The sequence below is a fragment of the Hydra vulgaris genome, chromosome 14 (genome assembly GCF_038396675.1).
Source record: "Hydra vulgaris chromosome 14, alternate assembly HydraT2T_AEP".
Classification (NCBI taxonomy): domain Eukaryota; kingdom Metazoa; phylum Cnidaria; class Hydrozoa; order Anthoathecata; family Hydridae; genus Hydra; species Hydra vulgaris.
This window is the reverse complement of record NC_088933.1, coordinates 11415001-11440000: the sequence shown is the minus strand read 5'-3', so window position 1 is coordinate 11440000 and position 25000 is coordinate 11415001. Positions and strand designations below refer to the sequence as shown.

General features: G+C 29.3%; 1 protein-coding gene across 1 annotated transcript in view; it reads right to left on the bottom strand.

Annotated features, from left to right (window-relative positions):
• The window catches only part of LOC100205926 (cilia- and flagella-associated protein 57), a 55822-nt gene that overhangs the window by 16941 nt on the left and 13881 nt on the right, over window positions 1-25000 (bottom strand). The window contains exons 7-14 of the mRNA XM_065818457.1: window positions 19488-19601; window positions 17535-17747; window positions 17187-17360; window positions 16169-16308; window positions 9581-9803; window positions 7853-8066; window positions 7394-7590; window positions 6872-7030 (exon numbers count right to left, since the gene is read on the bottom strand). Of these exons, the coding sequence (XP_065674529.1) occupies window positions 6872-7030; window positions 7394-7590; window positions 7853-8066; window positions 9581-9803; window positions 16169-16308; window positions 17187-17360; window positions 17535-17747; window positions 19488-19601 (1434 nt within the window). The remainder of the gene's footprint in view (window positions 1-6871; window positions 7031-7393; window positions 7591-7852; window positions 8067-9580; window positions 9804-16168; window positions 16309-17186; window positions 17361-17534; window positions 17748-19487; window positions 19602-25000) is intronic.

Here is a 25000-nt window from a genome sequence, read left to right as displayed (position 1 = left end):
CATCACGACTGCATGAAAAAAAATTGAATGTCTAATTCAGAGCTGTCTATATTTCTATTTTGTTCCATTATGACTACAGAAAACTTAGGCAAAAGATTTTGAAAATCTAAGTACATTTAGAGGTCCCCCATGAAGAAAAGCATTTATTCAAATTACCACCAATGTGCGACTATAATAATGTTAAACCTCAAAATTCAATGTTTTAGAGCCCCATTTAAAAAAAAATGCAATTTTACTTGAAATTATCGAATAATTTTGTTAAATCTCTAGTCTAAATATAAATTTTAAAATGTAAAAGTTGAAATTATTGAAATCTGAAACAGTTTGACTGTGATTAACATTTTTGCATATAATGCAGTTATCAGAATGCCAGTTAGTTTTGTTGTGTTGTGACATTTTTTCTTTTGAGGCGCAGATTTGGAATGTCTTTGCGATCTTTTTCGACTACCTGAAGAACGTTTTGAAAATGTTCATCCGATCGAGCAGTTTCGACAAAGTCCGATGCTAGTTTGACACCTCTCCCGGCACCATCATTTACAACATTCACTGCTGCAACATTTTCATTACTCAATATATAAGCAGCAGACTTGTTCCACTCATTGACAGGAAGTTGTAAAAAGTTGGTATCCAACTGAAGACGATAAATTGTGAACCATGAATCAACCTGAACAAGGTCACACAGCCGTGTTGAACAATCAATGGACAATGGAAATCGTGGTTTGCCCCAACCATTACCAAATCGATTGAGTGGCGCTTGTAGATCAGCCAACGGGTTGACTTTGAATATAGCATCTGCTAGAGCTTGTCGTTCCAACAAAGGTACACAATCACTGAACAGTGCAAGAGGAACCATTTCTGCAGTTAGATACCAAAGATGGTGATTTAATGCTCGAACTGCTGATTGAGAAATAACTTTGTCAACAACCTCATATTCCAGTAAGCGCTTGTAGAGCTGTAGATCATTCCAAGGCGCATCTACGGTTTTCTTGCATGTAGCAAAAAAAGTTTTAATTTTCTCTTATTTAAGTTAAAAAATTAAAATAAAAAATTAATGAGGTTTATTATTAAATGCAGAAATTTCAAGTGGTTACATGTCTTATTATGAGCTAGTTTAGTATTGCAAATTAAACACATAGGTTTATTTTCTATTTCATTAAATGTGTATTTTTCTGTCCAATCACCATGAAATGATCTGTTCTCATCTTTAATTTTTCTTTTCTTACTTTTATTGTAAAGTGCTTTATTGTCACCTTTTGCTATATCCATTTTTCAAACATGTCTTCCAGCTATGTAAAATTCAAGTTTTTATCTACGGTTTTCTTGCATGTGAGCCACCATGTGATGTAAATATGAGTAACGAATGTTGTAAATGCACGTATTTTTGTAACTTGGTGGCGACTGGTAATTGTTCCCGGTGAAAGTTTTGCAATTTGTGATTCTAAAAGTGCAATTTTGAGGCTGTAGATAAGCTTGGCCACCCAGCGAGCCTTATGCAGAGCACCAGGTCTTCTAAAATTCACTTCACCATTGGAAGCAGACAGGTAGACTAGCGATAGCTCGGAAAATTCTCGGTAGTCATCACGTAGAAATTCAACCTGTTTGTTGACTAGAGCGATCACCTCATCTTTTATCATTGCCAGGAACTCTTGAGCCTGCATGCCATGGTCAGCTGGACGGAATGGAAGTACTTGAGAGGAATTATGTGATACCAAATCCCAATTACTGCGAAGTCTTGTAAATAATGTGACATCTGGTGATTTTGATGCTTCAATCTTTAGATCCGTGAAAACATGTGAAAGAATTACTTCACCAAAATGATAGCGACAGCCTGACCAAAGGACAGCACGTTGCAATTTATCTTGTATGGCAATACAAGCAGCTGTCAAGTGTTTGAGCTTGTTGTGTCAAATGTCATATTCACAATTCTATCATTACAATTCCACTCGGTCATCAGCTTCATTGTTAATTCAGCTATGACTTGTCCGCATGTTTGGTCTGTGGCTTTGAAAGAACTTGGAACCCCCAGCAACTTAATCTGCTTAGCCCACAATCACAGTCATGCGTTCTTCTGTAACAAGATGATTCCTAAGAGTTGAAGTCATTTTTCCATCCCAATGTAAGGAACACAGTTTAGGTGGTACCCAATCATTGTGGATTTTATTTGATATTGCACTTACTACCTTGCGTCGTGAATGATCCGCAGTTGCATAAGAAGCAGCAACCATAGAAACATCGCCTCCGGACTCATTTATCAATCCATGTGTGAATGCTGCTTGTTGTGTTGGTGTCATCTTCAATCAAGTTGCCAGTGACACAAGACTTGGTCGGCTAAGTACATTTGTAGGTATGAATGCTGTTGTTCCCAGTGGAAGTCTTTGCTGTTTTGAAATTTTTTCTTTTGTTGCAGCTTCGAAATCTACATTGTCTTCCGAAGCGGAACTGTTAGATCGGATACTACAGCCCTCATCGCTTAACACGACTTCAGATGATACCATGGCTGATGATGTTTCAATCTCATGATATGCTCGCTTCATACGCTCAATTTCTGCGGCATTTTGACAATGGTGTCTGGATATTTTTTTTGCAAGTGTCTTGTCAAAAGCCCCAAAACTGGCAGTACTGTCACCTTTCATTGACACAGCGTTATAAAATGGGTTCTAACCTTGACTTTCTGACCCGAGAAAACCCTTTTGTGGAATGATAGCCCACACTATGGGGATCACTTGGATATAAGTATTAAAATCAGATTACAACGTCCTGGCAAGTTATTGACAGGGCCGTACTGAACGACAATGATGTGGGGGGGGGGGGGGAATTAAAAAAACAAATTTTACGGAAAATATTTTTTTTTTTTTTTTTTTTTTTTTTAAGAAGCCAAATTTCAGTTTTAACCGACATAAACCATAATTTTCGAGTTTTCCGTCAAAAACCGACAGAATATAGTACAAAATATAGGTTATTCCAATAAATATGAACTAGGGAAACAAAAAGACATATTCTGAGAGTTTATCGTGTATCTAAAATGAAAATTATGCTTTAAAATAAATATTCTAATACAAGAAAAAATCATTCTAAAATGGGTCCTTTCACAAGCAATGTTTACTATTAAAGTCCACAAGGCAGCATTGCAACTTTTTATTGTATTCAGGATGATGGTTAGGTCGTTTGTACCTTTGCCAATGCACTTGAAAGTTGTGATGCATTGCCTCTGTTGCTTGTTCTGAGTAAAGTCCGAGAGCTTGGCCGTGTTTGTCAATGAAATCTTTCACATGAAAAAATACAGCATGAACCTTGGGTGTCACAGAAACATTTTGCAGTGCCACATAAGCCACTCTGAAAGCTTCAATTTTTTGTACATAACTTGGATCAAGAACGCATCCAAAACAGGCAGACACTACTGCATTGAATTTTCGAAATACATCAACTAATGGTATTGCAGCATAGCACGAGTGTTTCTCGACAATAGATTGAAGAAGATCAATATATTTTAGCAGCTTCCTGCACTCATTTCCTGCAAAATGCCCTCCATGATAAGGCTGTTGTTTAATGTGCAGTGAATCAGTCCAAAGAGTTCCTTGAGGGAAAACTTTTAGTAGGGCAGCAAAGAGATGATTGAAAACACCAATAAGGAGATGCAACTCCATTGGCGGTATGAAGTCCAAAACTAATGTGCCACCAGCAAGATCAAATACAGGAGAATGAACAACATTCATGTAATCACGAGCTCTTTTGATGTTTGATCCAGCTGCATTGAAAAGTGAGACATTCTGATCAAGAGATTGGAAAGTTCTTAATTTTCCTTGATTTAAAAGGTCCTTTGCACTTGACTCACACCAGGTGCAGGGGTGTGCACTTGAGTGTGCTTGGAGACCACAAATTATATTTGCCAGTTTTAGGTCACAGGACAAAACAAAATCTTGGTCTCTCATATTGATCAATTCGAAAATTTGAGACACATTTGAGTAGTTTTCTTGCAGGTCCTCAGAGACAGCAATAATAAGTTGCCGCTTAACTCCAGTGTCCTTGAAAAACTTGTTTGTGCAATTGAGTTTTGCTGGGGGAGTGTTAGGTTCACGATTTAATTCAATAATTCCAAGGCTTACTTTCAGGAATCCTCCCCCACCGTCAATTCCAACTTTCACAATATGATTGTTTCATGTGCTTCTCATAGAAATGAGTTCATTTTTAAGCTCTTTGAAGTCCTTGCAATGAATGACAGTCCTTCCACATCCAGCATGATCTTTAATCAATGAACTCGTGAAATGGTGAGAAAGCTGCTTACAAACTGCATCAAATTTTACAGCATAGTTTTTCTCAACAATATGTTGTGAAGTTGGCTGATTAATTGTAGCAGCTAGTCTCTTGATGCGATTGTTTGAAAGCCCTGTGTTTGCCTGAACAAGTTCTTTTATACTAATTGATGGGTTTGGAGGAAATAGTTTTCTAGCTGATGAGGAACCTAAAATAAATGCAGATATTGTTTAATTTCGAAATTTCTAAAATATCTTTTCATGAAAGTTAAACTTTTACCTGGCATTATTGGAAGCATTCTTCCACCTTGTGATTGACTCAATCGAACAGTGCCATGTGGAGAAGAATCCTTACTTGAAACAACAAGAGCAGCAACTCGTTCAGATGCAACAGGATCCTTGGTTGCAACAGCAACAAGGTTATTTTGCAAAGTGCCCTTTGTGCAATGATGAGGTAATCCTCTTCCAATCATTGAAAAACAGTCAGAGCATCGTTTTTGGACAGTTGAAAATGGAGTATTTTGTGCTGAGCTCTGCAAAAGCTGAGTTTTCTGTTGACCATTATTTCTCAGTTTTCCAACAGAACAAATCAAACAGTCACATTGTGTGTCTCTAGTTTGAGGTCGAATTATTATAGTCTCAAAATTGTAAAGTGATGGGAGATTGATGTGTTCTCCAGAATCCTTTCTTCTTAAACAAGAACGACACTTTTCACAAATTCCAAGTGGAACTTTGTCATTACTAAAATCGATCCTCTCATTGAGTATTGTTTGGCATTTTTCTTTTAGGAAAGGTGTCAGTTCCCTCTGACATTTACTGAAGCAAAGAAAACAGACAGTTTTCCTGCAGTCTTGGTGGTTTTTTGTTGTATTCGGCATTTTTTTGTAAAAATTTGAATTTAAAATTATATCTTACTGTAAAAATGAAAAACAAGCTGTCATTTCGAATGTGTGTGTAATCAATAAATTCAGAAAATTTAAACATCAATAACTTGCCAGGACGTTGTAATCTGATTTTAATACTTATATCCTAGTGATCCCCATAGTGTGGGCTATTTTTCCACAAAAGAGTTTTCTCGGGTCAGAAAGTCAAGGTTAGAACCCATTTTATAACACTGTGTTGAGTCAAGAAATGCCAGATCCTCTGCATTCCTAATGAGACTTTCCACATTTGGAGGCCAGAGCTGAAAAGTTGATGCCAACATAGTCTGCATTTCCTCCAGTTTTTGTTTCGTGGATGGAGTGTCACGTCGACTTTTTTCTATCGAACGAAGTTTGTTGTTATCATCAAGCAGTTTGACAATTTTTTCACAGGCTCTACAATCTGTAACCATTGGAATGTTAGCTTTTTCATAGAATTTTTCAATTTGGTCTAGCACGATCTTTGCAGTTGTGAATCTAGCAGGAGCACCGACAGACCCTGGTCACTGAGATTTTGTAGCAACATTTGCGTGGTACATCATACACCTCAAAACCTGCATACATGTTGGCAGCCGAATGCCAGTTATTGTTCCATCATCAACACAAACTGAGGTTCCTAACCCAAAGTTGGCCGTGGCTAGTCGTGTTTGTCATTTAGTTTTTGACCGGGATTCTGGAATTTTTTGATGACTGAATGCCACCGGTGAAGAAGGAATTAAATTGCCGAGTTTATTAGATTTAGGAGGTGTTACTGCTTTGTCTAATATTGCATTATCGTTCAAATCCATTTCATGAAACTATGAAAGAAAAAACCAAAAACATCAAAATTAAACATGGCTACCAAAGATTAAAAACATAGAAACCAACGACTAAATATTATAATAATTTATTTAGGGCTTATTCTGTTAATTAAAATCTGCAAAACTATCAAGGGCCTGGGGGACCTCTAAATATTGTCCAAATTTTTTTTTTTTTAACATAATGCTCATGTCAGCTGTTAAAACAAAATAAAAGAGCAGACAACTGAAATTCAAAAAAAAAAAAATTTGTGATGCACCCTAATATATATATATATATATATATATATATATATATATATATATATATATATATATATATATATATATATATATATTTATATATATATATATATATATATATATATATATAAAATAGCAAAAACGCTAATCTAATTTTTTTCTTCGACAGCTTGTTTCTCCATCAGTAGGTTCATGAGGAAGCTTTTCAGGTTTCCTGATGAACCTACTGATGGAGAAACAAGCTTTCGAAGAAAAAAATTAGATAAGTGTTTTTACTAATTTATAAATATATATATATATATATATATATATATATATATATATATATATATATATATATATATATAAATATATATATATATATATATATATATATATATATATATATATTTATAAATACATATATATATAAATATACATATATATTTATAAATATATATATATATATATGTATTTATATATATATATATATATATATATATATATATATATATATATATATATATATATATATATATATATATATATATATATTTATAAATATATATAATATAATAATCATTATATTTTTGATCTCAAAATAAATAAAATTTATATATGTAAATGATTGCTAAAAATGGGAGCCTCTGAATTTACTACAAATTTACAACAGACTTCCTACTTTATCTTGAATGGTTTCTTCTCTTTCTTGTATTTCTTTTTTGAGTCCATAAATATCTTTTTCTAAAGACTCAATAGTTGATTGCAGTTTTCCTTCTTCACCATGCAACCTTTGGATTTCTGATTTAAGCTCTTCAATCTCCTTCTGTTGGCTTGTGAACTAAAATTGCAGAACAATAAGATAACATTGAAAAATAATTTTTTATTTTTATATAAACTATCTTACAGGAGAAAATAAAATATTGTCTTGTATGCCAATAAAAACATAAAATAAAATTTTTAATTTTATTTTTATTTATGTTTTTAATGGCACACAATTAGTTTAACAACAAAAAAAATTTTTTAGCTTTTGTTTAAAATTTAAATAATCTGATGTTGATTTTATTTCTGGTAATAAATGTTTTACCACCTTAGGCAACTTTATTACTGTGAATATTTAGTTTCTGTTTATTTTTTTTACTATGCTACAACCAAACATACATCTCTCATAATACTTTGTGAATATTATGCTGTTTATGTATACCTTTCTTTTCATAAGACCTGTTTCTCCTTTTAATCTTAGATTTGCATCTTTTTCATCTCTTAGTCTTTTTTCATATTTGTTATTAATATCTAGAATTTCACAATCAGCATCTTCTTCAATCTGTTTTTTTGTTTCCTCATACTCAAGAAGATTTTGAGCTAGTTCTTCATTTAGATTATCCAAATGTGAATTCTTTTCTAAAAATTAAAAAACCTTTAGTGATACAATCACAGATTTTTAATAAATATTATTTTAAAAACTTCTTTGAAAATAGTTTTAAAGTATATATATTTTTAAAATAGACTCAAACATGATTTAATCATAATGTAGTTAAGTTGATGTGCAATGATGTACAACGCTCATAATAATTTTGTTGACAAAAATAAAATAATCATAAGTTTGCCACTCTGTAAAATGATCAGGAAACTCAAGTTAAAAACTTTCAAACTAAAAATTAACCTTGCAATTTTTTTTCATAAAACTCAGTCAATTCTTGGAGTGCTTTTTCCCTTGATTCTTCCATCTGTTGTCGAAGTTTTTCAAACTCCTCTTGATTGCGTTGATTTTTAATCTGCAACTGCTGATATTTCTCATATTCAGTCATCAACTTCTTGTTATTAACTGTGTCAATGTCTTCGAGTTGTTTGTTATGACGAGCAAGTAGATCAGTAAGCTAAATGAAAAAAAAATATATAAATTCAATAAAAATAATACTGTATATAGGATAACTCTAATATGTACAACATAATACTAGGTTAGAGATGATATGTATAAATGTTGATATGTATAAATGTAAATAATAAAAAAAATCTAGGAATTGATTATAACTAATCTAAGAATTGTTGATTGACATTAGGGTCTTAAAATGCTGAAAAAAAAATGCAGAAAAAAAATACTGTAGTTGTACAGAAATTTATACTTCTGGAAATAAAATATCAATAAAACTATCAAGTCTTTAACTCAAAACCTTTTACCACCATTCACATAAAATTATCATTTAGAGTTATTTATAAAAAATTATTCAATCAGATATAATTACTGTTACTTTTGCATCGATCAAGTGACTATTGATTTCAAAATTTTAATCCAGTTGCATTGTTGTATCTAAACAACAATGCAAATTTTAAGATATATAAAGTATATATCCTACTTTCGACAATTTCCATGATTATTTCTCTAAAATAGCATGTCAGACTCAACATATGTTAAATTGAGATTAAGAAAACAAAATGGAGACCAACTCTGTTCATATATTTCCAAAAGTTTGACCAAAAAATTTAAATATTAATTTTCGTTTTCAGAAAAATTTTTACTTTTATTTTTTTTTAATCTAATCTCAAAACCTATATTTTGTATTATTACAATGACATTATTACAATGACATATTTTGTATTATTACAATGACATATTTTGTATCATTACAATGACATTATCACAATGACATATTTTGTATTATTACAATGACATTATTACGATGTCATTATTACAACGACATTATTACAATGAAATTATTACAATGACATTATTACAATGACATATTTTGTATTATTACAATGACAATGACATTATTACAATGACATTATTACAATGACTATTTTTTATTATTACAAAACAATATTTTTATTTATGATAACATTGCATAATAATTTGACAAACAAAAACTTGGGTAGGCAGTTTCAATTATTTATTGAAAAGTTTACTCATAATTTTTTGATAACTAATTATAAACCATTCTGAATAATAAAAAAACAAAATGAACAAACAACCAATAATCAACCCTAATTAGTTACGACTAATCACTATCTAATAATAGAACAACCAATCACTACCTAATAAATGAACAACTAATCACTACTTTATAAATGAACAAAAAATCACAACTTAATAAATGAACAACCAATCACTACTTTATAAATAAACAATAAATCACTACCTAGTATATGAACAATCAATCACTACTTAATTAATGAACAATCAATCACTACCTAATAAATGAACAACCAATCACTACCTAATAAATGAATAACCAATCACAACCTAATAAATGAACTCATAACATGCTTAACTAATTGAACTTTTGAAACTTTTTCTTAATTCTTTGCATGGAAACTCAAATTTATTTTATTGTATCATGTTACCATGACTGTAATGGTGAATAAATTTTAATTGGTCAAAAAAATTACTTACTTCTTCTTGCTGTTTTTCAACTTCTTTTTCCCGGTCAGTTTTAAGTATCTGATTTTTTGTTTTTAATAACTCAATTTCCTGAAGAAACTTCTCGGTCAACTGTTTAATTGTTTCATTATAGTTCATGTCTTTAAGACGAAGTTGGTATTCATTTTCCATTTTAAGCTCTTCAACTCTTGTTTTTAACTCTTGCATTGTTGTGTTTTTTTCTTCTAAATCTGATCTAAATGCAAAAAAAAAACTGTTAACTAGAAACACAGAAAAGTTCCTTCAATATTTATAAAATTGCAACAAGACAAGAAATAATTAAGTATCTCACAAATATTTAATAAAAAACATTTTAAGTACATTTTGAAATTTTTTCCATTTATTCTAGAAAATTTATTAAAATTTCCTTAAGCTCTTCTATGTGGAATTTTTTATTCAAAATATTTGCATTTGTGAAACTTTTTTTAAAAAAAAAAAAAAAAAAAAAGAATAAAATTTTTTTATTGTTGAAACTTTTATACATTTTATTATATATATTTTTTTTTATCTAAGTAATATATTATGACCAAGATAAGTTTTTCAAGTATATAAGTAATTCCTCATCCTCTTATAAGTAATTCCTCATCCTCAAACTTGAAAAAAACAAAAAAACTAATATTAATCAGATTGTAGAAAAACTTAAGTAAATCGTAATATTACGGTCACCACAGGAAAGGAATTAAGCATGTTTGATAGAAAAAAAAAAAAAATTAAAAAAAATTGAATATAAAACATATTGAAAAAAAAACATACCATATTAAAACCTGTTCTGATTGTAGAGACAGTCTTAAAGACAATACCTGCTCAAGGCAACCTCAAACTACATAAACAGCTGAGAATATCAACAAAGTGTTTGTCAATATTGAAAAAAATAATTATGCAACATATCATATAATTAGAGCTCTAATATTGATTAAGCATTTTATAATCGATGAAATAACTTACAAGATTTATTAAAAAGCATCATCTTAGATACTCTATAAATTACCCACCCGTGCAAACTGTGATACTATTTTGTAAAAATGTTTTTATTTTTATAAGTTTTATTTGAAACAAGTTTGGAAAAATATTTTATATTTTCTTCAAAACAACTAGTGTTATTTATTGAATATTTGTTGAAAAAATGTCATCATTACTGGTCAATGTTAGGAATGTTTTAAAACCTATAATACACAAAATTACGCAAACGCCTTCAACAAGTATTCAAAATTTTTTAATTCTTTATAATAAAACTAAACTCCATGTAAGTCAAACTATTTGACTATTTGACTCTATCAAATTAAATTTTGATACAGGTGTCTAAAATCAGAAAAACTACATAATCTAGCTATTTCAAAGTATATCTTAATAAAGCTATTTAAAAAAAGCAATTGACAGGTGGCTTAAAAGAAACAACTTTAAAAAAATAATCACGAGCAATATATTGGATCTTCTTGACGCTCCTCATAGTTTTTTGCTATTGCTTTCTTCTCCTACTGAGGGTAAGGCTCTAAAATTTAGTTTAATGGTTCTAAGGCTGAATGGTTGTAAGGTTTCCCGAATTTTGTGGTAGCTCTCAGAGAAGCTGATTCCATCAACAGCTGCAAAATATCAAAATATTAACAGCGCCATGTTGTGCATGGACGGTGTCCCTGTTGATGCTTTGGTGCGCTATGTCGAGGCCACATAAGGATCATTATGCTACGGCTTAGGGTTATTTAACAGGACTGAGAAAATTGCATAGCTCATAGCATAGAAGACTGTGATCTTCTTATGAATGAGTCAAGTTCTCTTTAAACTTAAATCATGCCAAAAGTAACTCAAAATATTAAACATAAATAACCATCCTCACCACTTAACTGTTTTAATATATCTTTTACAAATATTTGTGGTCTGCGAAGCAACCTTCCACCAGTTGAATCTTACCTCTTGCAAAATTCACCAGACTTACTTACTCTTAGCGAGACTATTTTAAATTTTGCTATTCCTTCTTCTGATCTCAGTGTTGATGGGTACAATCCTTTGATTTGCAAAGACTCCAATAGTCACATGCTTGGCTTGGGAGTGTACATATGCATCAATTCACTTATTTGTTGCGACATCAGGTTTGAATCTTTTGACCATTCTTCTATGTGCTTCTGCCTAGCACCTCTTCACTCTTTCATCTTTCTCTTTGTTCTTTATCATTCTTCTTCTCACCAAGAGAGCACTCTTTTAGATGTAATTTCTGATCAAATTGATAATTCCCTCTCTCTATGCCAATATTGTTGATATTGGTGACTTTAATGCTCATCACACTGAATGGCTTGGCTCTAATGCCACTGACCCTGCTGGCACTAAAACCTATAACTTCTACATTTCTTAATCTCTTAATGAGATAAGTTAACTTTGTAACATGTTTTCCTGACAACCTTAATCATTTACCTTCACTCTCTGATCCTAGCTTGTGTTCCGTTTCTCCTTTTCCTCCTTTAGATGGTTCAGACCATGCTATGATCTCTTTTAATTTTTTATCTCATACTTCCTCTCATAGGTCCTTGAGCTGATGTCTTTTCCTTCTCAGCTAAAAAATGCGCCTCCTATGTAACCTCCTGGATTTAGACAGCAATGGAAAGTTTTAATTCTTCTTGCCGGTTCAAAGTCAAATTTCATCCAACTCCATGGTTTTTGCTCTCTAATCATCTTTTTCATCTTTTTCGAAAGAACAACTCTCTTGAGAACAAATGTCGATTTATTATTGCAAGAAATTGATATCAAAAGATGTTACTAAATCTTGCATCTTATCTCAGAAGTTAGACTCTAGAGACTTTTAGAAAATATTTAACAGCATCATTAACAAAGATAAATCTAACAGTGAATCTATCATTCATGGGATTGATCTTATTATCTCTCCCAAGAATAAAGCACAACTATTTGCAAAGAACTTTTCTTCTAATTCAACTTTCGAATCTTATGGCCATTCTCTCCCTTCCATTCCAATTAAACAGGTTAATCCATTGTTAGACATTCAAATCACTCCAGCTTTCATTGCTAAAGTCATATTTTAATTTAACTCTTGTGGTCCAGACAACATTCCTGTCATAGTCTTACAAAAATGTGCTCCAGAACTTTCTTCAATTCTTTCTAAACTATTCAATAAATTCTAGTTTGAGTCTTGTTTTTCTGCCTGCTGGAAAATAGCATCTGTTGTTCTAATTTTCAAAAATCCAGTGAACATACTGACCCCTACAATTATCATCCGACCAGTCTTCTTTCTGCTATTAGCAAGGCCTTTGAGTATTTGATAAACAAATTTCTAACATCCCATCTTGAGTCAAATAACTTACTGTCAGACAATCAATATGATATTTGATCCTCTTGCTCTATGGCTGACTTGCTTACTGTTGTGACTGAACAATTTTATCGTGCATTAGATGGAGGCGGAGAGGCTAGGGGTATTGCTCTTTACTAAGGCTTTCAACAAAGTTTGGCATGCTGGTTTTCTTTATAAGCTTGTTTCATATGGTGCATCTGGGAAAATTTTTGAGATTATCAAATTGTTTCTTTCAAACCGCTTTATTAAAGTCATCCTTGAAGACTTACACTCTACTATATTTCCAATAACTTCTGGGGTACCTTAAGGTTCTATCCCTGGTCCTGTTTTGTTTCTTATTTCCATTAATGATCTTCTCGACAACCTTAAGAAGTTCTTTTTGCAGATAACTCAACTTTATACTCCTGTCTTACTCTCTGTTCTAAGCTATCAAAAAGAGTAGACAAAAAGTCTACTCTTTTTGATAGCTTAGAACAGGCAGCCAATGTTGAATCTAATCTCATTCATGTAACAGATTGGGGCTCACAGTGTCTTGTAAACTTTAACTCCAACAAAACTAAGTTATTTACTTCAAACAACTATTCCTATATTAATAAATGGCAATCCTCTCACTGAGTCCTCTTCTTAACACCTTCTTGGATTATTGTTTACTACTTATTTTTCATATAAATCAATTGTTAAATTAGCATCTGCTTAGGTTGCTTCTCTTTATTGTGCTCGTCATTTTCTTCCACCTGATTTCATTCTCTACAAATCTTATTTGTCCCTGTATGAAATACTATTGTCATATTTGGGCTGATTCTTCTAATGATGCTCTTTCTCTTCTAGACAAGGTTCAAAAATGCATTGTAAACGTAGTTGGACCCGCTCTATCTGCTAAACTTGAGCCTCTTTCCCATTGTCATAAAGTTGCACCTTTCTCTTTTCTACAAAAACGGTGCTGCTCATTGGAGCTATCATCTCTAGTTCCATTAACTAAAACTCATTCTCGCTTGACTCATTTCAACCCTTTGGAACTCTCTTCCATCTTCATATTTCCTGACTCATTCAACCTTCAACTTTTTAAGTCCTCTGTCAACGGTTTCCTTGCTCTATAACTCTGTTCTTTTTTTAAAGTAAATATTTTGTATGTGTGAATATTTTTGTTTACAGGCAAGACTTAACACCTTTAAACATAAATACACAAAAAAATCAAGATGTGGAATTTATCTAATGATCAAATTAAAATATGTAAACGAACAGTAGAAGTAAAAACTTTTTAAATGTTTTCTATTCAAAAGATTAAAATTTAAAAATAAGATAAAAGTTAAAACTTAATTCAGAAAATTTTTTTAAAGAGCATGTTTCAAGTTTGTTTCTGCGATACAATTTTTTTTTTTAAACATCTTCGCTTCCAACAAGGCTGCAAGCAACCACTAATAAGAGTTGGAAGTTACTGGAAGAGAAAAGATGAAGGTTGTAGAGCAAGATAACAATTGACAGACGACTTAAAGGATTGCAAATTATATGAATCAGAAATGCAAGATGAAGGAAGCGAATTCCAAAGAACTGATGTTCGAGGAAAAAAACTTGAGAAATAAGAGTTCTTGGAGCACTTAGGAACAACCACAGAAAAAGGATGAGACTTGAATAACGAGTAACATGAGAATGAATTTTAGTAGATGGCACAAGAGACGCTAGCTATTTAGAGCAGTGCCCATTATAGTATTTGTAGAAAAGCGAAAGAGAAGCAACATTACGACGATGTGATAATGGTTGGAGTTTGGCTGCAAGAGCAAATCCAGCTATGTTTACAATGCATTTTTAAACCTTGTCTAAAAGAGAAAGGGCATCATTAGATGATCTGCCCCAGATATGGCGACAGTATTCCATACAAGGCCGGATTTGAGATTTATAGAGAATAAAATCTGGAGTAAGAAAGTGTCTAGCTCGATAAAGAGATTTAACCTTAGTAGATGCTAATTTTGCAACGGATTTGATATATGGTTTCCAAGAAAGATCAGAAGTAAGAGTTAATCCTGGAAGATGAAGGGTAGATGACTCATTGAGTACATTACTGTTCATAAATATAGGAAGATCTAAATTATTGCAATAATGATTGCATCATACAATGATTGCACATACAGTTGACAATGATTGCATTATACAATGTTTGCACATACAGAGACAATGATTGCACCATTTAATAATTGCACATACAGTTGAGCAGGCTTTTTTCTGCCAATAGTGTGTATTAAATAATTTGTTTGATAATTTTTTTAAGTGTTATTTTCTAAAATAAGTTTTTTTTAGCCAAACTTTTCTGAGGGGTCTATGCTCAAAGAGGTTTAAAAAAATATATACAAAAGTTTTACTTTTATACTCAATAAATTCACCTCTCCAATACTTCAGGGCACTAAAGGAGGATACTCATTATTGTTTTTAATTTTATTCTCTATATCTAAACTCAAAAACAAAACCTTCTTAAAAAAGGTCACTGCACATAGAAGATTGAGTGTGATACTTCCAGAGGTTTAGACTAAATTTGAATCCAGAACCTCATCATTAAGAGCCAAGTGTTTAACTATTTATCAGCTACCTACTAGTTTTAAAATGTTTATCTAATTATAATACAAAATATTTACTAAGTACTCATAAAAGCTTTTTTTTTACACTTAATGCCATTTTTTGACTAAGCTTGAAATTAGAAAAAAGAAAAAACAGAAAAAAAGTTGTGATATTTTTTCATTTGGAAAATACTTTGAACAGAGGATAAAAAATTATTTATAATAGCATTTAGTATTTGAACTTCCATTTAAATTTTCATTAATATTATAATTAGTTAAAATTAAGGTTGTATCTTGATAATAAAAATACCAAATGGTGTTTTGCAGAATATTAATTTTACTATACGGAATATTAATTTCCTTTAATAATAATAATAAGATGTTTTAAAAGCTTTTAAAACCAATAAATCAACTTCAATATTCTATTGAGATTCTTTTGTTCTTGAAAACTTTAAGTTTTTTAAAAAATATTGATTAAAATTATTGTAACGCCTTGTTTCTCTTATGGTCATTCTTTTTGGATTGTCTTACTCTTTTCTCTCATTCTCTTCTTTTGGATTGTCTCTATGAACCGCAATAATTTAAAATTAATTTAAAATGTTTAAAGTTTATGAAATATGATGTGTTTAAATATAAGAGGAATGTTTAATTTATCAATTGTATTTATGTTTTTAAAATATATTTTAAACATTTTGAATTTTCTTACTCAAATTAAAAATATACCTGGTTATAAGAACTTCTTCAGCAAAAGGAACATCACTTTCACGTTTACCAGCACCATCTTTGTCAACAATTTTATGGATAAATAAACACGCATCCTCGCTGACTGTAAACAGGAATTGATCATCATATGATACCTTCATCTGTGAATTAAATGAGTTTTTATAAAAAAAGAGTTTTATTGAAACTTTTTATTTTGTAACATCTTTTGTAATAAATCCTGCAACATTTTATTTTTATATTTCTTAATTTATAATAAAATATAAATAAAATAAATTTTAAACAAACTTGATATATAACTTCTAGTTATGACATATAATTTCTGATTATGATTATGTTAATTTAATTAATCTGATTTAAAAAATTATTTTATTAAAATAACAAAAATCCATTTGTTTTTCGTTTTGTTGCACAATTAAACCTATTAGAAACAGTCCCTAAAATGTAGCATCCAAATATTTAGAAGGTCATGGCAAGAAGAATCCCTAATTTTCTTTAAAATAAAAATATTATTACCTTAGCTTTACAAAATATGTCAACTTATTTTATGCAATTATATTTATAAAAGCATCAAAGTTGGAATAAAAATACAACAATTTTATACTTATAAAATTGTGAAAACATGAAAACCATATTTATACATTTATTTTCAAACCTTAAATAATAAATAACTTTTACAATATTTATTACATTAATATTTACATATGCCATATTTATCATATTTGAAATTGAACAATGTCAGAAAAATCATAGCATGGTAATAATTAAAAATAGGATATGCAATAAGCAACTTTGTCATACAATCAGCATACTTTGATTGTTATGGCAGTTTTTATTATGGTCTAATGATAGAGACATAAATTATTAATTGGAATTTATTAACCTAAAATTGGAAAAACAAAGTATATAACCATAATTAGTATAAAAGTGTAAAACCATAAAAGTATTTAACTATAGTTCAAGAGATTTTACGTGATAACTGAAGTAACAATAGTAAAACAAAATAGTAAAAAATAATTACTTTTGATATAGTTCCTGCATGAACTTCATTATCTTGCCACTGACCAGGTAATGTTAAAGGAAACTTAAATGAACGAATGACACCACTAATGGTGCCTGCAAATAACATCTTTCCAGAATGAGATAATACTACTTGCGATAGAAGCTCTTTACCTACTGGTACATCTCGTAGCATCTTAAGTATAAACAAAATTAAAATTGAAACAGCTAACTTAGCAAAAACAGTAAAACTATTTGTTTAGTATTAAATAAACTACAAATTAAAAAAAAAAAAAAAAAGATAAAAATATTAAATTTTTAATGATAACTAAAAAATGAATTAAAAATAGATAAAAGTTAAATATAAAACCTGTCCATCACAGATTTCCTTTATAGTGTGATCTGACCCAACAGCATAAACTGTACGAGAATCGGGTGACATAGCCAAACATGTATAACTGCAAGATTTTAAAACATTTTCACCTTCTCTTTTAAAGAGTAATGTATTCCATTCATAGATTGCTCCATCTGTTCCACAAGATACTAATTTACTATCATCTAAACTCCAGCGTAAGCAGTGTATCTATAGTGAAAGCAATAACTAATTATTACTATGAGTATGATATAGTTAAAAAACTTGATTGCCATTATCTACCTATTTATTTATCTGTATTTAAGTTTATTTATTTATTATTTTTACGCATTCAATATGACTCTTGCAGCAAGGAACATTTCAATTTCAACAATTGCTTATAAAATAATGAAGCAAAAACAACTTATGATAAAGCTATTGTTAAGCTATGTTACTACATCAACAATTGTTTACAATATTTTTAATCTAAAGATTATTGGTTCATGGAAGTTAACCAGTAGAGTTAAACAATATTTTCTATTAAACAACAGAAACTAGTAAAAAGAAATCGATGGATTAAAAAATTGCTGATTAAAAAAGTTTTATTTTAATTTTTTAAATCAACATTTTTTATCTATAAGACAAACTTTTAGCAGCTACTACACCAAAATATAGCCACTACATCAAAATACAGCTACTACACCGAAATATAGAGTTACTACACCAAAATACAGCTATTACACCAAAATACAGCTACTACACCAAAATACAGCTACAACACCAAAATATAACCACAACACTAAAATACAGCTACTACACCAAAATATAGTTATTACACCAAAATAAAGCTACTACACCAAAATATAGTTACTACACCAAAATACAGCTACTACACCAAAATAAAGCTACTAAACAAAAATACAGCTAATACACCAAAATTTAGCTACTACACCAAAATATAGCTAATACACCAAAATGTAATATAAGCCAAAAAATTGATTATATGTCAGATGCTGCAGACTATAAAACTTAACATTTTGTGATAACTAAAAAACATTAGAGCACAACAAGAAAAAAAAAGAAACTTGCAATAACATATAAATAGCAAATATGTTTATTAAAAATACTTTATTTTCATATTGTGAGAGGTTAATTGTTGGGATTTTTTTATAAAATTTCAAATATTATTTTTATTTCAAAATTAAGTTTTTTCATTTATTTTTTTGTTTAAAACTGAATAAAATTTTTACTTCAAGTTAAGAAAGATACATCTTCCCCTAATTAAAGATAAATATTTAAAAAATTCATTTTTGGAGAAGAACTAATGACAATTTTAGTTAATTATGACATAAAACCATCATAAAAAGATAAAAATTAATAAACTCCTTTATAATTAATGGTGCACAACATTTTTAAAGCTAATTCAATGCTTTTTTTTATTTTCCTTTTAATGTTATTTTAACTTTTTTGTAACTATTTTATGTAATATTTTTATGTTAATAATAATATTTTTTGTTATAATATATCTATGAAATATCCTAAAAAATAAATCTAGCCTCGCCAAAGAAATACAAATGAATTGCAGCACCTAATAAAAATTCTTTGCTTATTAATTATGCTCTTATGTTTTTTCTGGTACCTTGATTCTCAAGCATTTAAGTGTCATGGTTATTCAATATAAACAATAATCCAAAACTGATATAATATGGCATAATATAACATGACATATGACACATGGCATAATATATCATGACATATGACAATCGATATAATATGACATCTTTAAAAGAGTAATATGACATCAGTAAACTATAAAATAAGTACACAAAATAATTAAAATGATATCATTAAAGAACTAAGACATCATTAAAATATTATAATAGTTTAAAAGCACCACTGTCATTTGCAAAAAGTATCACTGTTTGCATTTATTAAGAATAAATTAAACAACAATAGCAAAAAATAATTCACCTTTCCACTATGTCCTTTAAAATTTCCCACATTTTCAAATGTTAGTGATGAATATAATTGAATAACGTTTCCATGTACAGCAGCAAACAAATGTCCACCATTGCTGTACAGACACTATAAAATTTAAACAAAAATTTTAGTTTTAAAACTTTTGATAAAACAAAACTAAAACGAGTAAATACTTTTACTAAAGTCTCATACAAAAATTATTCCAATTATTACAATTATTCCAATTATACAATTTTACATATTTGTAAAATTATAATGATATTTTTCCTTCAGTAGGAACTGTTGTTTCTTTCACCTCATTAAATATGAGAAAAGCATATATAGGATATAATATTTAAATTAAAAACATATAAAATATAATATTAGAGTAATCTCATAGATTTTTCATAAAACTTATATAAGATTATATAAAAATTAAAAAAATAAAAATGTTAGTTTTTAGAGTTTTTATTATTGTGAATATAATATAATAATTTAACACATTAATTTTTATAAAAAACCAACTTAAATTTTGGCTATTCAGCCATTCTACTAAAAAAAATTCATATACTTTATTCTAGTCATTTTACATTATAATATTTACACAGATTATTTTAATTTATAATTTGCATATTTATATTGCATATGCATTTTATATGTAAATATATTATATAAGGAGTGTCCACTCAAATTTTTTGTTGGCCAACAAAAGGGCGACTGAAAGTAACCAGTTTGTTAATTTCAATTGTCTGTTTTCACATTCAGTGGAGTCCTTGCATACTCTAGTCATTTTTCCTTATAGGGTATACTAGAAATAATATGCAAAAATAAAAGTAATATTGTAAACTATTGATAACTTTTAGTTGTCCACGTACAGATAAAACACATGCTGATATATATCCCATTAGTTTTTTCACTTAAACTGGGCACATATTTTATTTAAAAATGTAGGGGCTCTTTTTTACTACAACAAAGTATTGACCAAATTAAAAAAAAAAATTACAGATACTTTGAAACTCTTTGCTTTTAAACTAAAAAACTAGCTTTTACTAGAAAAAAAGAATTATAGAGCAAGGAAACGGTTGACATAAGTTGAAGGTTATATGAGTCAGGAAAACATGAAGATAAAAGAGTGTTCCCAAGGATTGAAGTGCGGGAAAAAAACTAAATAAATAAAAGTTTTTAGAGCATGCAGGGACAGATACAGTCAAAGAATGAGATTTTGCTGAATGATGAGTCAAACAAGAATGAGTTTTAATTAATGGAACTAGTGATGATAGCTCCATTGAGCAGCGACCATGATAGTATTTGTAGAAAAGAGAAAGAGATGTAACTTTACAACAATGGGAAAGAGGCTCAAACTTAGCAGATAGAATGCGTCCAACTATGTTTACAATGTGTTTTTGGACCTTGTCTAAAAGGGGAAGAAGCATCATTAAAAGAACCAGCCTAAATATGACAACAGTATTCCATACAGGGACGAATAAGAGATTTGTAAAGGTAGGGAATAGAATCAGGAAAGAGAAAAGAGAGAAGCAACCATAGCAGATACTAATTTAGCAATCGATTGTATATATGGTCTCCATGAAAGGTCTGCAGTAAATGATCATTCGAGAAGACATAAAGAAAAGAACTCAGTGAGAGGATTGCCATTCATTAATAAAGGAATGTCGATAGTGCTGCAATAGTTATTTGAAGTAAATAACTGAGTTTTGTTAAATTTAAAATTTAGAAGACACTGTGAGCTCCAATCTGTTACAGAAGTGAGATCAGATTCAAGATGGGCTGCCTGTTCTAAGCAATTGAAAAGAGAAGACTTTTTGTCAAGATAGGAGTATAAAGTTGAGTCATCAGCAAAAAGAGCTACTTTAAACGTAAGGTTGTCGGGAAGATCATTAATGGAGATAAGAAACAAAACAGGACTAAAGATAAAACCTTGAGGTACCCCAAAAGTTACTGGAAATAAAGAAAAGTGTTAGTCTTCGAGGATGACTTTAATAAAGCGGTTAGAAAAAAAAGATTTGATAGTTTCAAAAACTTTCCCAGATGCACCATAAGAAACAAGCTTATAAAGAAAACCAGCATGCCAAACTTTGTTGAAAGCCTTAGTCAAGAGCAATAGCCCTAGCCTCTCTGCCTCCATCTAAAATAATAAAATTGTTCAGTCACAACAGTAAGCAAGTCAGCCATAGAGAAAGAGAATCAAAAATCATACTGATTGTCTGACAGTGAGTTATTTGACTCAAGATGGGATGTGAGAAATTTATTTATCAAAGACTTTGCTAATAACAAAGAGAGAACTGATCGAACGATAATTGGAGGGGTCAAAATGTTCACCTGAGTTTTTGAAAATTAGAACAACAGATGCCATTTTCCAGCAGGCAGAAAAATAATACTCAGTCAAGCACTTATTAAATAGTTTGGAGAGATTTGAAGAGAATTCTAGAGAACAATTTTATAAGACTATGACAGGAAAGTTGTCTGAACCACAAGCCGTATAAGAGTTTATTCAAGTTATGACTTTAGCAACGAAAGCTGGAGTGATTTAAATGTCTAACAATGGGTTAACCTATTTAATTGGAATGGAAGGGAGAGAAGGGCTATAAGATTTGAGAGTCAAACTAAAAGAAAAGTTCTTTGCAAATAAATCTGCCTTGGGTATTTTTGGGAGAGGTAATAAGATCAGTCCCATGAATGAGAGATGGAATGTTAAACCTACCCTTCTTAACAATGTTAAAAAGGGTACAACAACGTTAACAAAGGACCATTAAGATATTTGTAAATGTAATTTATGTTCATAAAAGTATTACGGCCAAATGAACTTTACACAATATTGAATTAATAAGAAACAAAAAATTTTAAATACATTTGTAAATAGAATCCTTGAAAAGAAAATGTTTTTAATTGCTTTTGCATATTTTAAACAATGTAATCTATAATGGAGAGACTTATGCTTTACTTAAAAAGTTAGTTAGCAGATGATAAGAAAAAAACTTCTTTAATAAAAATTACCAAACTTTATTACATTCCTTTGAAACTAAATTTAAATTCAACATTTTTCTATTTTACACTCCTTCAAAACTAAACTTAAGTTTTTAAAATCATATTTAAAGAGACTTTATCTTTTAATTAAATTTTTTTTTTTCATAAAACAAGTTGTTTTTTTAAAAAATTCACAACTAAATGCTTCTTTTTATGACCTGGTATTTTCTAAATAAACATCAAATAAAAAATCTTAAAAGATAATTTAAATTCCAAAATAAAAGTTTTTTTGCTTGACATAATGACTTTTGTGCGTAAAATGCGAGCTCTGTAACACTTTTTAACAAGGCCTGTCAAAGTATTTTTTTTGACAAATTTAGCTCTAAAAATTTTTTTCTAAATCCTTAAATAAAATTTGTTAAAAAATAAAACAGTATTTTTGTTTAAACAATTAAACATTTTATTTTTATTTAGAAATTATTTTATTAAATACATTTAAACATTCATGCATTTTCTAATTAATAATAGAAGATGCGGAAAACAAACTTTGCCACTGTGACTTTTAAAATATTTTTTTATTATTTATTTATTTATTTTTATTATAGTTTTATGATTATTATAGTTACTTTTCTTTTTATAGATTTCTTGAATTGAAAAAAACTAGAAATGCTGATAAAAAATTGCCCATAAAGCCAAATAAAGTTGCCTATTCGAACGACTTTATTGCATCAAAGACTACAAATGTACACATCTGTATATATAAATGAGTTACGTGTTGTCGCATTTTGTTTGTCTTGCTCAGTCCAATGTGGTTTTACCAGTATAAAAACATACATTGATATATAACAGCAAAATCACAACTTTTTTTCCTAAGATATATGAAAAGAATTATCATTTAACTTTATATAATGTTTAATTTAAAATTTTTATGTATTATAATAATTGTATTATATATTATGTAAATAACTTTGAAAGAAGAAATTAAGTGAAGTAAACTAAAATGCTTTCAAACTCTTAATAATGAAGATCAAGTCAAACACAAAGAAAAATTTACTCTGGAAAATGGTTTTTCCAGATCCATTTTATATAGATGAATGGGAAAACAACATGACAATCGATCCTAATACATCACTTGACAATATACAACTATATGTTATTTTGCCAGGTACACCCAGCCCTTAAACCAGAGAATATAAGAGCATATAGGTCTTTAGAAGCATACAACTTCTTTATTTCTGAGCACATTCATGATATTTTTATTGTGAAATTAAGAACACTGACTACTGTTGTTTACACTGAAAAGAATGAAGACACAATTACTAAATCATTTGTGTTGCACTTCATAAAAAAGGTTGGATTTTGATAGTGATCAACCGAAATTTGGTTCGGATTTTTTGTTTTCTGGTCTGGTTCCAGTATTATTTTAAATTTCGGTTCCGCCTAGAATTTTGGTTCAAAATGCTACTAAAAATGCATATCTTAAAGCTTTATTAAGCATTATCGTTTTGATAAAAAATTAAAAAAAATTTTTTTTTTAATTAAATGTTAAGCTTGAAAATTGACAAAAATAAGATTTTGCTTTGTTTGAAAATGAAATAATTTTCTTGTTTAAATTAATATTCATATCTTGTAAAGTTTTTTATCGTTATTATTTGAAAGATAATATTGTTGTTATGAGTATAACTTTTATATAAATAAATATATATATTAAATATTAAAATTAATAAAAAAATCCAACTTTTATCTTAATTTTATATAATCTATAAAGTGTTGAATTATCTCTTGTTTCTCTTCAATCAACTCTTTTTTAAGTTTAGCGCAACAGTTTTTAATTGCATTCACGCAAGAATTTCCCTTAGAAAACAATGTCCATTTGGATAACTACTTCAATTGGACAACAATTTCAACACTATAATTTCCTTAAGGGAATTGTAGTGTTGAAATCATTAATATTTGTCCAAAGAGAGCATTTTGTTAATTATTGTCCAAAGGTAATTTTTGTCCAAAGGTAAATTTTGTTAACTATTGTCCAAAGGCAATCATTACAATAAATATTGGAAATACAAAAAACTTTAAAAAAAATATTTTTAACATTTGTATTTAACGCAAACCAACAACATTGAAAAACCATTTTATATTTCATTCTAACAAAATGAATTTAAAAAGAAAAACAAGTTTAGCATGGAAATACTTCATCATTTAAGCAAATAATCCAAGAATAGATCAGTGCAAAAAATGCAACAGCAAAGTTTTAAGAGGATCAGACAACCCAAAAAATATGAATTATATGGAATAATTTCATACATGAAGAATCATCATCCTGACATTAAACTTACGCCAGAAAGTTCAGGAAATCTGAAAGCCAACAAAGAAGCTGAATTGAAATTAAAAAAGAGAAAGACAGTTCCAATCTTCAATATACAATCAAAAAAACAAAGAATTGACATGTTAAAATCTACAATTCCAAACTGGTTTCAAGCTTCTTCAAAAATTAGCTTTGTCTGAAAAAGGCCAAAAATTTCACAAGTCAACATTTAAAATGA